At 39.5% G+C, this 17018-nt stretch overlaps 1 protein-coding gene across 1 annotated transcript in view; it reads left to right on the forward strand.

Moving 5' to 3' along the window:
• Positions 1-17018, forward strand: part of KMT2A (lysine methyltransferase 2A) — a 77921-nt gene that overhangs the window by 24561 nt on the left and 36342 nt on the right. Inside the window, 13 exon segments of the mRNA XM_030538284.1 lie at positions 3-736; positions 2157-2334; positions 2759-2993; positions 4394-4458; positions 6300-6671; positions 7376-7449; positions 8346-8474; positions 9401-9514; positions 11733-11879; positions 12503-12598; positions 13617-13737; positions 14943-15056; positions 15782-15966. Coding sequence (XP_030394144.1) covers positions 3-736; positions 2157-2334; positions 2759-2993; positions 4394-4458; positions 6300-6671; positions 7376-7449; positions 8346-8474; positions 9401-9514; positions 11733-11879; positions 12503-12598; positions 13617-13737; positions 14943-15056; positions 15782-15966 — 2564 coding nt within the window.

Consider the following 17018-nt stretch of genomic DNA (forward strand, 5'->3'; position numbering starts at 1 on the left):
GGAATCAGCAGAGAGAAGCCAGAGACCAAGGAAGCAAATCAGCACTCCAGCTGAGCCTTTCTCATCCACTAATCCTACTCCTCTGTTTCCCTGGTTCACACCAAGTCCCCAGACAGAAAGAGGGAGAAATAAAGACAGGGCTACTGAGGAACTGTCCAAAGATAAAGACATTGATAAAAGTATGGAAAAGGACAAGAGCAGAGAGAGAGACCGAGAGAGAGAAAAGAGAAAGAACAAACGTGAATCAAGAAAAGAGAAAAGGAAAAAAGGGTTAGAAATTCAGAGTAGCTCTGCTTTGTTTCCTGTAGGTAGAGTATCCAAAGAAAAAGTTGTTAATGAAGATGTTGCAGCAGCATCTTCAGCTAAAAAAGCTGCTGGGCGGAAGAAGTCTACAGCAATAGATCCTATAGCAGATGCTTCCTCTGTCGCTCTTGTAGATATGACAGCTGGCAAAACCAAAATGCCTAAGAAAGGTAGAGGGGGCTTAGAAAAATCAGATCTAGACCTAAGCCCCACTGTTCTGCCCCTGGAGAAAGACAAAGCTCTACGCCTCTCTGCTCCTTCGTCAAGCACTGTTAAACATTCCACTTCCTCCATCAGCTCTATGTTGGCTCAAGCAGACAAACTTCCAATGACTGATAAGAGGGTGGCCAGTCTCCTAAAAAAGGCTAAAGCCCAGCTGTACAAGATTGAAAAGAGCAAATCCCTCAAGCAAGCAGATCAGCCAAAAGCACAGGTATTCTTTCTGACTTATTCATGAGAGGGCTTTACGGTGCATTTTGTTTTGTACTTGGATTGAAAATTGTTAATGTCATTCAGATGCTGAAAGAGAACAAATAACATATTAATTTGAATAACTGTTAGAGCAACAGATGGTAACTAATGTGAAAAATGAGAAGCACTGGGCAGAAGTTGAGGGGGAGATAAAGCTGCTGGAGTCAGTTCAGGATGGAGTTGCACACATTTTCTGAGAACAGTGCAGTGTAATTGCTTAGTAGATTTTTCTGGCTAAGTCTGGTGGAGATGTTCATCTAGTGTATGTTGAGCTTATAAAGGCAAGGCTTTGTCGAATCATATAGTCATCTCTGGCCCCTTGATTTCTGTTTCTGGTACCCCACTTGCTTACAAAGCTGACATCCAAAAATGAGTGGTCCTGATCTGATTTTTGTTTAAGGTGCATATTGCCATGATCTCGGTCTCGTGGGAGGGAATTGAGATCCCATGGGATTTTGCATCTAAAGGAATGGGATCTCACAGATCCCTCCTTCTTGGCCCCAGTGTTCTGTCAAATGCTCTCACTGTAGTCCATTTTGGCTACTAAAAATGTAGACATCATACAGACACATTTTCAGGTAATGGTTCCTATTTTTGGTTTAAACCAGAATTTGGTCTGCTGTCAGTGGTAACATTCAGGAATTTCAGAAAATAGATTTTTTCAGTAGAAAACCTCCAAAGTTTTTCTCCCTGCCATCAAGTTCTGAACCTCCCACTTGTCTGCTCTATACCACTCCATGCACTGTTGGCCAGTTTCACATTAGGGAAAAATGACTTGTCCCTAAAATTCGGCTTTATGGGAGTACATTTGTTCATCAGAAATAGCCATGAATCTTTGGGGGCAAATCCTGGGGAAAAATGTTAAATTACTCAATTTCTTTTAACAGCAGGGATTAGAGGCTGGTTGTGCTGTAATTTCTAGAACCTTATAAGGGGGAATACGACCTTGTTTTCATTTGTCCCACTGGCTACAAGGCTTTCAAACAGCTTGATTCACTTCCCTGTCAGGGTAACTAGACTGGTAGGATGCTTTAGCCTCTCTTATCCTAATTGTCCGTGCCAGCTCTGATGTTTTGGTCCTGATGCATTTTACATTATTATATAGTATTAAGAAATTCAGGTCCTTGAAGTAAGAAGTTAAAATTGGTTATGGAACTTTAGTAAACATAATAAGCATTCTGCTTTACTGTTCTTTAAAGTACGTCTTCACTGGGAAGGAGGCTGTGAAAACTATAGCTGACTCATATTCTTATGTGACCTGCAGTTTGAGCATTTGGTTTTAACCACTGCCTTTTTCTTTTAAGTGTGCTTGTTGTATTTTCCAAGTACACTCAGAATGCCTTCTTCAGAAATGCGTATGTTCTTGCACACCTGAAACTTAGGGTCAAGAGAGTGATTCATCAGAGACTTCAGTGCGAGGACCACGAATAAAACATGTCTGCAGGAGGGCGGCTGTAGCACTAGGCCGTAAGCGGGCAGTGTTTCCTGATGACATGCCTACTCTGAGTGCCTTACCATGGGAAGAACGAGAGAAGATATTGTCTTCCATGGGAAATGATGGTAAATTCAAGATTTTTATCTTTGGGGTCTGTGGATTCATACAACATTTTGATGCTGTTGCCCATTAGTTTAGTTTCTTGTGGGGCAATACTTATATGGTTGAATGTATATTTCTGTAGAATGGACAACATGCTGCATAAGATTATACAGGGGAAGGTCCGAGTTAAATAGATTTCAGATATTTTGAATAAACTTCCAGTCTAAAAGGTAATTCACTAATCCATTGACCTCTGTTCATTTGCTATTTCATGGCACAAAAGTTGTGTCAGTTCTTCTCATCTGAATCTTAAACAAAAAAACACTCAACTTGTATGACTCTGTGGATGACCTTACACTTTTGATGGGATGGATGATTCCTGAGTAAACTTGAGACTTCTGAAATGGTGTTGGTGGCCGCTGAATTCACAGCAGATTTTTTTGGCAGATAAGTCATCAATAGCTGGCTCAGAAGAGGCTGAACCCCTTGCTCCACCTATCAAACCAATTAAGCCAGTTACCAGAAACAAGGCACCCCAAGAGCCTCCGGTGAAGAAAGGTCGGCGCTCACGGCGCTGTGGACAGTGCTCAGGCTGCCAGGTTCCAGAGGACTGTGGTGTCTGTACTAACTGTCTAGACAAACCGAAGTTTGGTGGGCGCAACATAAAGAAACAGTGCTGCAAGTGAGTGTATATTTGACAAGCTGTTTAGCTAACCCTAGCGTTGAGAGAGGATGCCCTGGGATTATAGGTGGAGACTGTCTCATTCGCTGCTTAGAAGCAGAGTTGACAGGCTTTGAAGGGAATCCCTTTTGTTCAGTCTTGGCTGGTGTTGGGTAGAGGTAGGTAAAGGACAAAGGAAAATAAAATCGCTGGAGTATTTTTGCTCTGAGTTGGGGATACCCCTTCTTTTCTACTGTTCCCCCAGCCCTACTCCACTCCCTCAAAAAACTTGAGAGGATTGTAAGGAATGTGATATAGCAAAATGCACTGATACTTTATAGGTCATTTAATTGCCAGGCAAGATCGAAAATTATTTTCTCAGATAATATGTAAAGAAATGGATTTATTGCAGCATATGATGTTTATCCAGTGTGTATTTAACATGCAGTGAAGGAAACTCCAGACAGTGGCTGAAAATACCACTTTTTTTTCTTGATCTTTTTTATCAGTTTATCTAAACATTTTTGTGTACAAACATCCCTGCATTTGGAATTTACCTTCCTCCTTTCTACAGTAACTGACTTGTTTTACCAGCCTGGATAATCAGTTTGAGAAGGCAGCAAGTGAAGTGGCATAAATAAAGATTGTTGTGATATGAAGGCTATTTATAAAGTATAGCTGTGAGAATAGCTGCATAGCATGCATCTGTGTGAAAACAGTTTGCAGAGTACAATCTGTAAGTAGTCTGTCTCCAAGCAGCTTTGCCCTGGCCCTGGACAAGGTTTCAAAACCTGGGGTTCTGCTGCAAGAGCTAAAGGAGAAACAAAGCTAATTCAGTAGACAACAGATATTGTAATCTTAATTTTACATGAAATCTAGGAATTTAAGTTATGGCAAGATAACAACTTGATGACCTTGTCTCATCCCACTCTATATAAATGAAGGGGCTGTTCCCATGTGGGGAAGATTCCTTTCTTATAAACCAAATCCAAATGGTTCCCCCTCCCCCTCCCCCTCCCCCTCCCCCAATTAGCATTAATCAAAATTCAGAGAATTAGCAGTTGTTGGATTTGACATTGTTTTCCAGACCTTTTAAATGTATCATGAGACTTCTATGCCTCTCAAATCCTAGTATATGAGAAAGGGAACTGATAGAGATATCAGTATGCTGCTGACAGAGCTACTCCATTTCTTGTGGCACTATTCACATACTTTTGCATTGGATGATTGTAGTAATTATGAGCCAAAAGGAAACTCTAGGATTTTTCAGCCTTAACACTTTTGAAGAAAAAATGAATGGTTCAAAAATGGTAATGGGAATATTGATTGGTGAAAAGGCTTTTTCAGCAGAAAATCCTGTTGAAGGGTACTGCTGTCGTATATCAGTTTCTGATTGTTCCAACTTATCCCTTTCATCTCAGGATGAGGAAATGCCAGAATCTGCAATGGATGCCTTCAAAAGCTTATCTCCAGAAGCAAGCTAAAGGTATGCAGTGTGTATAATGGACCATCTTTTTGAGAAGTGGGTACTAAATTCATATCTGAAGCTTTTGTGGCTGCGTTGAGCAATAGAGCCAAAGACAGTAATGCAGGGAGCATGATCCTGTTCCTGTTGAAGTCCAATAAGAATTTTACCCTTGACTTGCAATAGGAACGGAAGCAGGGCCACAGCTTCTGGAATCATGGTGCTATATAGCATTTTCATTCTCCAAATCTCTAGATTGCCTTCCTTTTTGTGATTTTGGCTGCTGTATTGAAACTTTGATATGTTTTCCCTCCACTACATTTTTAACTCCCTGCATGCTAAACACTGAACTCTTAAAAGTATGTGTCTTGGCCACTGTGAGCTTCTCAAGCTAAGTTGTTGAACTCTTTGAACTTGCTGTACAAAATTTCCTTTTTTCCCCTACAGTTAAGGTAAGAAGGATCCATGTCATGCTACAGAAAGATTGGTCCTTAAGAATACAGAACCAACTTACTAGAACAGTGGTTGTAGCATCGGAAATTGAACATGTCAATTTGACTGCTTATGTGCATTCCTTTTAGAGCACTGAGCCACTTTTTATGCCCAGGAACTCCAGTATGAGAGTTCTGAGAACAGACTATGTTTTGTTCTTTGTTTGTATATAATTGTAAAATGAGATGGGTGGCTTGATATCACATAATTGCATCTGACTTTTATTTTATTTGTGCCTTTTCTTCATAGGAACATAGCTGCCATATTGGGTCAGTATCTGGGCAGGATACTGCCCAGTACCCTGTCTCTGACAGTGGCCCATACCAGAGCTTCAGGGGAGGGTACAGAACAGGGCAATTATGTAGTGATCCATTCCTATCTTCTGTCAGTCAGAGGTTTAGGGTCAACCTGAGTGTGGATTTGCGTCCATGACCATCTTGGCTAATAGTCATTGATGAACCTACTCTACGTGCATTTTATCCAGTTCTTTTTTGAATCTAGTCATGCTTTTGGCTATCACAACATCCTATGGCAATAAGCTATGTGAAAAAGTACTTCCTCTTCTTTGTATTAAACCTGCTGCCTATTAATTTCTGTAGGTGACCTCTGGTTTTTGTATTGTAGGAAAAGGTGTAAAAAATACCTCTCTTCGTTCTTTTTGTTCCATTAATAATTTTAGAGACATCTGTTAGATCCCTCCACCCTTTTAGTCATCTCTCTTCCAAGCTCTAATCATTTTAGTCTCTCCTCATATGGAAGCTGTTACATACCCTTGATCATCTTTGTTGCTCTTCTCTGAACCTTTCCCAATCCCCTGTGTCTTTTTTTGAGATCAAGTGACCAGAACTGGACACTGTTTGAAATGTGGGCATGCCATGGATTTATATAGTGTCATTTATAATATTTTTCTCTTACTTTCTATCCCTGTCCTAATAGTTCCTAACATAGTGTTAGCTTTTTTGATTGCTGCTGCACATTGAGTTGTTTTGAAAGAACTATCCACAATGACTCCAAGATCTGTCGTGGCTTGTAACAGCTAATTTAGAACTCATCATTGTATATGTATATTGGGGATTATTTTTTCCAATGTGCATTACTTTGCACTTATCAGTGTTGAATTTCATTTGCCAATTTATTACCCAGTTTTGTGAGATCCCTCTGTAATTCCTCACAATCAGCTTTGGACTTAATAATCTTGAATAATTATTTGTTGCCTGCACATTTTGTCAAATCACCATTCACCTCCTTTTCCAGACCATTAATGAATATGTTGAACATGACAGGTCTCAGTACAAATTCTTCAGGGACCCTGCTGTTCACTTCTCTCCATTGTGAAAACTGATAGGAAGTAAATTATCTCTGTTCCATAGCTGTGAAAAAGAAAGAGAAGAAATCCAAGACCAATGAAAAGAAAGAGAGCCATTCTGGGAAGAACCAAGTGGATTCTGGACAGAAGCCAGCTCCTCAGACTGTTTTAGCAAAAGAAGATAATGCCTTGAAGAAGAGCAGTGAACCTGCCCGAAAGCCAAGTGAGGAGAAGAATGAAGAGGGAAATACCTCTATCCCAGTGTTGGAATCCAAACAGTTCACTGCTTCTGGTGCCAGAAAAATTGGTAAACAGGCACCCCAGCCATTGCAAGTTCCCCTTTGTCAGCTGCCTAGCTCAGGACCACTGAAAAAAGAAGTACCTAAAACCATCCCTAGTGAGCCCAAGAAAAAACAGACACCCCAACCAGAATTAGGTAAATGAACAAATGTAATTAAAATAATCAGTCACTTGTTCAAAAACAAACTAAAAACTAGATTATTATGTAAAAACTGAGAGTGTTGAATATTAAACATCACTGAACAGTATAAAATTGGAAAATATTTTATATACTGGCAGTATCACTCTAAAATGTTTTGGGAGATGTTTGTTATTTAAATTGGATTTCTTTATATTAAACTTAGTATGTGTGTTTGGGAAGGTATAAGGATGTCTTAACTGTATGTTTGAGTTTTCCATTCAAACCCTGGTAACCTTAAAACAGAGTTTTATAGTGTTTAGTTAAACTTTTGTTATTCTCAATAGTTGCACATCATAGTAGAGTGAAAGTGCTAAACAAAGAAGAGAATCCCTACCTAAAAAAGTGTAGTCTAACGGATAGGGACTGTTACTGTATAGGCAGTTTTGGGGCAGTGTTGTATATGTTATGCTCTGGGGAATCAAGTTGGTTTTCAGGAGTGTTTTGTGGGGAGTGCATGTTTGCTGTGTTTAGGAAGCTACTTACAGCATAAATGGTGGTGTTTAGTCACTAAAAGAGATAAGGGAGCAGTTGGGAGTAAAGATCGGGCAGATCTGGGAGCAAGGCCTAAAATATCTTCTCAAGTGTGTTATTTCTCTCCTATTTTCTGGAAGTGGTTATTCATTCCAAGATCTAAATGTGATTTTTTTTTCCTTCCCTAGGCATAGAGCAAAGCAAACAGAAGAAAGTTACTCCCCGTCCAAGTTTCCCTGTGAAACAGAAACCAAAAGAAAAGGTGAGATTGTTGGCTTTTTTGTTTTTTTGTTTTTTTAACTACGTATTCAGCAAATTACAAGAATTTCAAAATTAGTTTCTATTGTCATATACCAGTGTGCAACCCTAACTTACCTTGTTGTGGGCTTTTCATGATTAGGTAAAGTTATGACTGTGAAGAGCATGTTTAGAATTAAACCCAATCAGAATTAAATTCAGGGTCTTTCCCCTGGAATGTCAGTCTAAAATAGACTTTAGTTTGATTTCTATCATGTTTCCAGATCCTTTTAGACACTTTTAAAGGAAGAAGTTTCCATTACTTGTCCCAAGGGCAGAGTTTGTAGTTTCTTCCCCCTCTAGACAAGCCTTACAGATGTAAAAGGCTCCTCCTACCTCCATTGTACCAAGTCCCCAAATGATAAAACATGCCTTTAAGACATAATTGATGCATGTCAACCTTTTTTACTAAAAAATCTAAGTAACTGCAAAAACAAGTTCCATTTTAACTAACGAAATATGAATAATTTGAATTTAAAAAACAAATGTGATGTTTCCTTTGAAAAACAAACGAAACTGACTATTTTTCAATTCCATTTTTTAAAAATGGACAATTTGTATAGACATCGATTACCCACAGAGATGCCGCAACATAGTAAGCTAAATACCAGCTTTGTCTTGGATGACAATGTTGTGATTTTAGAATGCAATACAACAAGCATAATTCTGTGCATGAAGTGCTCTAAAAAGGGTTTGCAAAACTGATCATCTGCTTCCACTTTCTGTAGGAACCTTAGTTCTCAGATGCACTCAGCTTCTTTATATAAGAATTATCAAAGATTTGTTTACTCTGGTCAATCCTTTAGTAAAATAGCGATTTGGGGTTGGAATGAATGCAAATGTCTTTTCTTTACTCTTTAGGAAAAACCTCCTCCAATCAACAAGCCAGAGAACAGCACGCTGAATTTGCTCAGTACTCTGTCAAATGGAAGCAGTTCCAAGCAAAAGGCACCTACAGATGGAGTCCACAGGATCAGAGTGGACTTCAAGGTAAGGGGTCAAATATCTTGGAAATACTTCATATAATTGGCTATACAATGAACATTTGGAGCAATTTTTTCCCTCAGGAATGCCATTCTTGACTTTTTAAGTAAGTGATCTAATGTGATATGCTCTATTTTAAGATGGTATCAATAGGAACCTCAGTATCTCTCTGAAAAGTCTTTCTGCTGTTGGAAGTTCTTCCATCTTTATTACAATATCAGTGTTGGATTAAGAGACTATTAAAACTTTAAACAGTAATTCTCAATATGAGAGCGAGAATGGATGAACAGGAGTTACATTGTCAAGGAAGTAATTTCATCAAGGTGGAACTGTAAAACCATGACAGCTACTTGAGTAAAAAGAATTTGGATATTCTTTTAATCTTGTGTTATTCACAGCAGCACTGGAATATGTTTGGGAGTTGAACAGTTGAATTTTGCATCTTTTTTGTCACTTAAATATATAACATAATCAGTACTTTCCTAATCCACTGTGGGAATGGTAGTCTCTCTTCTCCAGCCCCTCAAGAAAAGTTTTAAAGCAGAGGGTATACTGAGATCCTGTATTACTAAGACTTCATACTTTTATAAAATATATTACAGTAAACTGTGAAGTATGATTAGACTGATCAAAACATAGAATTGTGAATATTAGTGTATAAAGTACACTTTCTGATATGTTGTCCTTCTTATATTCACTTACTAATGCACAAACTTGTCAGATCCAGTGGGTCCACTCAGCAAGAATTAGTAAGATGTGATTTCTGTTTTTAATTTATATTATATGGCTGGACCTAAGGTATGAGTTACGAATATTTTGAAACTGAAGCTTAGGTACGCTGACTATCAGCAGTTGTGCAAATGTTGTGTTATACTTTTTTCCCTAATGCTGATTTTCTCTTTTCTGCTTGATGTACCCTTTTGTGTTTTCAGGAGGACTGTGAAGTGGAGAACGTTTGGGAGATGGGTGGGCTAGGCATTCTAACCTCGGTACCTATCACTCCCAGAGTGGTCTGCTTTCTCTGTGCCAGCAGTGGACATGTGGAGGTAAAGCATCTTGTTCTGTTGTTGATCTTAGAATGTTTACAAGCACCAAAATATTCAGCAATTGTGTATGCATTTCCTTTTTGTTAAATCATGTTAAATAAGAGGAAATTCAGGCTAGAAGCTTTAACTCCATCCTTTTATAACTCTGTTGTGTCCCACAGTACCTAAACACATGATATATAAAATCATCTACTGTTTCAAGAGTTCTGTAGTTCTCCAAAAGAAGCAATCTGATCTGTATTAGGTATTAGGGTAACACTTTTAAAAACACCTTAGTCCCATTTTCAAACATGACTTAGGAACACAAATCTCATTGAAAGTCAGTGAGATGAAGATGCTTTTGAAAATTTTGCCTCACATGTATCTCAGCCTGTTAAGGGTTGCATGCAGTAGGGGATATGTTTGTCCCTGAAAAAAAGTACCTGTAGTGCTTTGGGACCACCTAGGCAGAACAGGACATCAGTTGAAACTTGTGAGTAGGGCTGTTAAACGATTACAAAAATTAATCGTGTGATAATTCGTGCTGTTAAACAACAATATAGAATACCATTTATTTCAATATTTTGGATGTTTTCTACATTTTCAAAATGTATTGATTTCAGTTACAACAATAGGAAGTATACAGTGCTCACTTTATATTATTTTTGATTACAAGTATTTTCGCTATACAAAAAGAATAGTATTCTTCATTCACCTTATACAAGTACTGGAATGCACTCTTTATGCATGAAAGTTGAACATACAAATGTAGAATTAATACTGTTTTATTTTTGAATGCAGTTTTTTTCTACAATGTAAAATTTTAGAGCCTGCAAGTCCACACAGTCCACTTCTTGTTCAGGCCAATTGCTCAGACAGACAAGTTAGTTAGTACATTTTCAGGAGATAATGCTGCCTGCTTCGTGTTTACAATGTTCATCTGAAAGTGAGAACAGGCATTCAGGTGGCACTCTTGGAGCTGGCGTCACAAGATATTTACATGCCAGATGCGCTAAAGATTCATATGTCCCTTCATGCTTCAACCACCATTCCAGGGGACATGCATCCATGCTGATGACGGTGTTCTTCTCAATAACAATCCAAAGCAGTGGCGGACGCGACGCATGTTCATTTTAATTATTTGAGTCAGATGCCACCAGCAGAAGGGTTGATTTCTTTTTTGGTGTTTGGGTTCTGTAGTTACTGCATTGGAGTGTTGCTCTTTTCAGACTTCTGAAAGCATACGCCACACTTCGTTCCCTCTCAGATTTGGAAGGCACTTCAGATACTTAAACCTTGGGGTCGAGTGCTGTAGCTTTCTTTAGAAATCTCACTTTGGTACCCTTCTTTGCCTTTTGTCAATCTGCAGGGAAAGTGTTCTTAAAATGAACATATGCTGGGTCATCATCTGAGACTGCATAACATGAAATATATGGCAGAATGTGGGTAAAACAGAGCAGGGGGGCATACAGTTCTCCCCGAAGAAGTTCAGTCCACAAATTTAATTAGCGCATTATGTTTTATAAAAACGATCATCATCACCATGGAAACATGTCCTACTGGAATGGTGGGGCCGAAGCATGAAGGGGCATATGAACGTTTAGCATATCTGGTACGTGAATACCTTGCAATACCAGCTACAAAATGCCATGCAAATGCCTATTCTCACTGTCTCGTGACATTGTAAATAAGAAGAGGGCAGCATTATCTCCTGCAAATGTAAACAAACTTGTTTGTATTAGCAATTGGCTGAACAAGACATAGGACTGAATGGACTTGTAGGCTCTAAAGTTTTACATTGTTTTGTTCTTGACTGCAGTTCTGTAACAAAATAAATCTACATTTGTAAGTTGCAGTTTCCTGACAAAGAAATTGCACCTACAGTACTTGTATGAGGTGAATTGAAAAATACTTTTTGTTTTTTTTACAATACAAATATTTATAATAAAAATACACACTTTGATTTCAGTTACAACACAAAATACAATATATATGAAAATATAGAAAAGCATCCAAAATATTTAATCTATTCCAGTTGTTATTCTGTTTAACAGTGTGATTAAAACTGCTACATGGGTGCTTAAAATGGTTTATATGTGTGAATTCCAGTGTAAAATATCTGAATGCAAATACTTGTTCTATGAATTCTAAACCAGAATTAGAGAACAGAATAGAGAGCAGTTGGGTTTGGTTGAGAAGTCAACAGTGTTTGACATGCTGATGTTTTTCCCCCTTGTAGTTCGTGTATTGTCAGGTCTGTTGTGAGCCCTTCCACAAGTTCTGTTTAGAAGAGAGTGAGCGCCCTCTGGAGGACCAGTTGGAAAACTGGTGCTGTCGTCGTTGCAAGTTCTGTCATGTATGTGGGAGACAGCACCAGGCAACAAAGGTACTAAGAATAACAAATGTGACCATTTTGAGAGTGCTGTTTTTGTTGTCCATCATAGAATCATAAAATCATAGATTATCAGGGTTGGAAGGGACCTCAGGAGGTCATCTAGTCCAACCCCCTGCTCAAAGCAGGACCAATCCCCAACTAAATCGTCCCCGCCACGGCTTTGTCAGGCCTGACGGTAGAAACCTCTAAGGAAGGAGATTCCACCACCTCCCTAGGTAACCCATTCCAGTGCTTCACCACCCTCCTAGTGGAAAAGTTTTTCCTAATATCCAACCTAAACCTCCCCCACTGCAACTTGAGACCATTACTCCTTGTTCTGTCATCAGGTACCACTGAGAACAGTCTAGATTCATCCTCTTTGGAACCCCTTTCAGGTAGTTGAAAGCAGCTATCAAATCTCCCCTCATTTTTCTCTTCTGCAGACTAAATAATCCGAGTTCCCTACTTCCAGGAACTGTTTAGTTTAATTTATCTAAATCATTTAACAAACGACTGGATGTTTTGTGCACATGGCAGCGTAGTATTCTCATTCTGGTGAATTCAAATTGACTAACGTACATAGTGGCACAGTGAAGATTGAATCTAGTGTAAAATGGATTTTTGCATTTCTGTAGCAGTTGTTGGAGTGTAATAAGTGCCGAAACAGCTATCACCCTGAGTGCCTGGGACCAAACTACCCAACAAAACCCACCAAGAAAAAGAAAGTTTGGGTGAGTTTGCTCTGCTTGACTTATATTCTTTAGGAGCGACCAGCCAAAGCTCAAGCTAGTCAGTCTGCAGGTCTTTGATACATGATGGGATTTCTTAGACTATGACAGAATTACAAATTCTATGTACAGCCTATTAAAGGATGATTACTGTTTTATAAGGTAAATTTGAAAAAGTTTTATCATTAAAGACTGGCTTTTGAATGCTCTCATGGTGAATGAACTCTCTAGCATTGTATGAATGAAGAAGGGCAGGGATACAAGAGGAGACACCTGTATTTTAGCCTTATTATGAATCCTCCTTAGCAAACTGAGTGGACAGGGGCCAGGGAATTCCCTTATATTAGTAAGTAAACACATGAGATTCCATTCTGACATTACTGTCAGTGGACATTGTTATGGTGATGGGTGTGAATGGGATTAGTGTGCTAGACTGTTCCTTGTATTTCAGGTTGTTAGCTCTTTGGGGAAGGGACTGTCTTCCTCTGTACAGTGGCTAGCACATTTTGTATACTACTGTAATATAAATAAGGGTTTTATGGTGCTATACCTATGGCTTTGTCAACTTTCTACATTAGCCCTGATCTAAAACAAGAGGTTGTACGGAATGTCTTAAGAATGTTGTCCTTGTCAATACCATGTATGTATGTTTGTTCCTTTTCCAAATTAAAGAAAGGTTTGAGATTAATTGTACTACAGTTTCTAATGGCAAAAGTGCTAGACTGAAGCATATTTTCTGTTGCATGGTCAGCTTTTTACCATAAGGAGGGAAGCATCTTCTCTGCTACCGAAGTTGTCTGAAGTGAGGGAAATGACTCACCATCCAACATGGGCCCAAAGATGCATATATATGGGATTTACACACACACACACACACACACACACACACACACACACACACACACACACACACACACACACACACCCCTGTTAAATAATAAAAATTGTGAAATGGATCTTTAGAACCCTCAGAAGATAGCAAAGATGCTAACTCCTGTCAAATCTCTGTCCCCTCTTACAGATCTGTACCAAATGTGTTCGCTGCAAGAGCTGTGGTTCAACAACTCCAGGCAAAGGATGGGATGCACAGTGGTCTCATGACTTCTCACTGTGTCATGATTGTGCCAAACTCTTTGCTAAAGGTACAAAACAATTGAGGTTGCAACGTTGTTTATGGTGAATGTAGTTTGAAGCTATTCTCAAGGTGATCACAACTATTGTAAGGAAATGTTATCACAGAATGAAGTGATGGTCTATGAGGCAGTTGAGCAGTGTTGCTGATTCCAAGCTATAGTGCAACTCCAGTGTCATGGCCAAGAACCAGTGAAATCATAAACTATGGAAGCTTTTGGTATGTGAAATCAGGGAAAGTAGGGTTGCTTTTTACAGCGGTTAACAAAGAAAAGTCAACACTGCCTCTTAGTGAGAGAGTTTGGGACTTCCATATAATAAGCACTATAAATTGTTCCAGGGGTTATTTCTAAACTGTTGTCTAAAGATCCTTACCAGTAGTGGAGAAGAGGGTACAAAATTTAAGACAGGATCATGGCCTGATTTAGGCCATATCTATATGTACAGCACTGCAATGATGCAGCTGTATCGGTGCAGCTGTGCCAGGGCAATGCATGTGGTGAAGACGCTCTATGCCGACAGGAGAGACCTCTCCCGTTGTCATAAAAAATCTACCTTCATGAGCGGCATAAGCTATGTCAGTGGGAGACGCTGTTCTGCCAACATAGCACTGTACACATGAGTGCTTATGCTGGTGTAATTTATGTTGCTCATGGGGGTGCAATATTCACAGCTCTAAGCGACATAAATTTTGCTGGCATGGGCTGTACTGTAGACATAGCCTAAAAAACAAATACTTTGGGTTAGATGGCCTCCTCTGCCTCCTCCTCAGTCTCAGTTCAGGATCTGAATCGAAGGGGTATGGATGATAAGGAGAGGGGTAAATGACTAGACCGCAGTAGGAAATTGAGTTTACCCCACTTGCCAGATTAGCGGGATAGGTTTTTCTGTCTTATACTTCTACAGGCAAATTATCTTTTTCTCTTTCTCACTTTTCCCTATCTGGTCAGTTTTTTATTTTGTTACAAGTCTTGCAATAAAGGTAAAAATGAAGTGCCTCCTTATAGTGGAATTGTAAGACCCACATGGACTGTAGTTTATTTTTGTAGGCATTCTTATTTTTTCTGTAAGAGTAGAAGTAGGAGCAGTTTGCATTTGGGCAGGAAGGTTTCAGTGGGTTTGCTTCTCAGAAATATAGTAAGTAGCCAGCCGGCCAGCCTTTGAGATGTGCCTGCGGCATCTGGAATGATGATTGAAGCTCCTGGCTTATTTTCAGGAAACTTCTGCCCACTCTGTGACAAGTGCTATGATGACGATGACTACGAGAGTAAGATGATGCAGTGTGGGAAGTGTGATCGCTGGGTCCACTCCAAATGTGAAAATCTTTCAGGTGAGGCAAATTGTCTTTACTGCTCAGCAGGCTCTCCTTGGCCCCTGGACCAATAATATGGCTGCATTAAAAGTTTCCATGTATGGGTGTTGCCACTAGACTAAAGGGATCAAATTTTAGACATTTAGAGTGTATGTTGGGTGGTATTTTAAGAAAAATACTGATTTTCCTACAGTTGAACACAGGTTTAAAATTGACAGTTTTCGGCAAATTTTGATATCCTCCTTCACAAGCTACCTAACGTAATAGCACCGTAGCTGAGTTCCACGGTTACCCTCTATGCAAAGATCATAGAATCTTAGAATGTCAGGGTTGGAAGAGACCTCAGGAGGTCATCTAGTCCATCCCCCTGCTTAAAGCAGGACCAACCCCATTAAATCATCCCAGCCAGGATTTTGTCAACCCTGACCTTAAAAACTTCTAAGGATGGAGGTTCCACCACCTCCTAGGTAACTCATTCCAGTGCTTCACCACCCTCCTAGTGAAATAGTGTTTCCTAATATGCAACCTAAACCTCCCTCACTGCAACCGGAACCATTGCTCCTTGTTCTGTCATCTGGTACCGCTGAGAACAGCCTAGCTCCATTGATTGATGATGGGAAAGACTAGGGTATCGCCGGACAAAGCAAGTGTGGTATATAGAGTGGTTCCTTTTTTGCCTCTCTCTTTTACCCCTCTTCTAGTTAAGCAACTCAGGTTAGGTTTGTTACTTTTTTTGTCTCCAGATGAGATGTATGAAATCCTCTCTAACCTTCCTGAGAGCGTGGCATACACTTGCATTAACTGCACAGAGCAGCACCCTGCCGAATGGCGGCTGGCACTGGAAAAGGAGCTGCAAGTTTCTTTGAAGCAGGTTTTAACAGCCTTGTTAAATTCCAGGACTACCAGTCACTTACTACGTTACAGACAGGTGGGTTCACCTCTGCGTTGAGCACAATTTAATGAGTTGCCCATCTCTGGATTGAGTTCTTTCTACTGTTGCTAGATGTCTTCTTTTGGGAAGTTGATTTATTGTACTTGGTAAATCCAAAGTGTATATAATTAAGTTTTTATTTTATATGGTGATCTACATAGGTAGACATGAAGGATATATGATTTTTAAATTAGTGTAGGACAAGTGGTGTTTTAGGGAGAGGGGAAGTTTGGGACTTCAACAGTAACAATGTCTCTGACTGACATTGTGGAGACTGTATGGTTGTAAGAAGTTGTCAGACTTGTGGAAGTGAATTTGTGTTTTCACAGCTGATCACTTCCCTTTGCATGTGAACAAGCTGCTACTTGCACCCATGCTAGGAAATGTAATAAATTGTAGAAATCCTTGCAGATGTGCAGGAGAATTGCCCTGTGTAGATCACAAAGCTGTTTTTTATGCATTGGGGCTTCTTGCTGCTTAAATTCATCAGTATTGAATGTATTCATTTTAAGCTCTGCTGCCGAATGAATTTGCTTTCCTGTCCAGGCATCATTATGCATACGTGCTTTTTGCTAAAGTTCTGGGGTAGCCTGCCTTTTGTGCACAGTACGGTTTAATTGTAATAACGGGATAATAAAAAAATCAAAACTTCCTGCATATGCTTTGCATTTCCTAGGTGAAGTGACACTGTGGAACTACATTATAGGGCAGTGGAAGTTTAGGTCTCTTGTTTTGTATTCCTGCTCTGCCACTGTGCAGCCCAGAATAAAGTGCCTTCCCCACTCTGCTTCATTTTATCCTTCTGTAAAATGGAGTATGTTTACTTATCACACAGGATGGTGATAGGCTTAATTAATGTTTATGAATCACTTTGAGGAATAGCACTGTACAAGTACAAAGTATTCTGTGAAGGCAGTGGTGTTCTGCAGGCGTGGATTTGTATGGCTCCATTTCTGAATGGTCTGAAAGTTGGTCCAGAACTTTGGCAGCTTGCCAGAAAGTTATTTTGTACAGCACAATAGGTGAGTGTGTTGTTTTGGATAAAAATG

Source organism: Gopherus evgoodei, chromosome 19 (genome assembly GCF_007399415.2).
Source record: "Gopherus evgoodei ecotype Sinaloan lineage chromosome 19, rGopEvg1_v1.p, whole genome shotgun sequence".
Classification (NCBI taxonomy): Eukaryota; Metazoa; Chordata; order Testudines; family Testudinidae; genus Gopherus; species Gopherus evgoodei.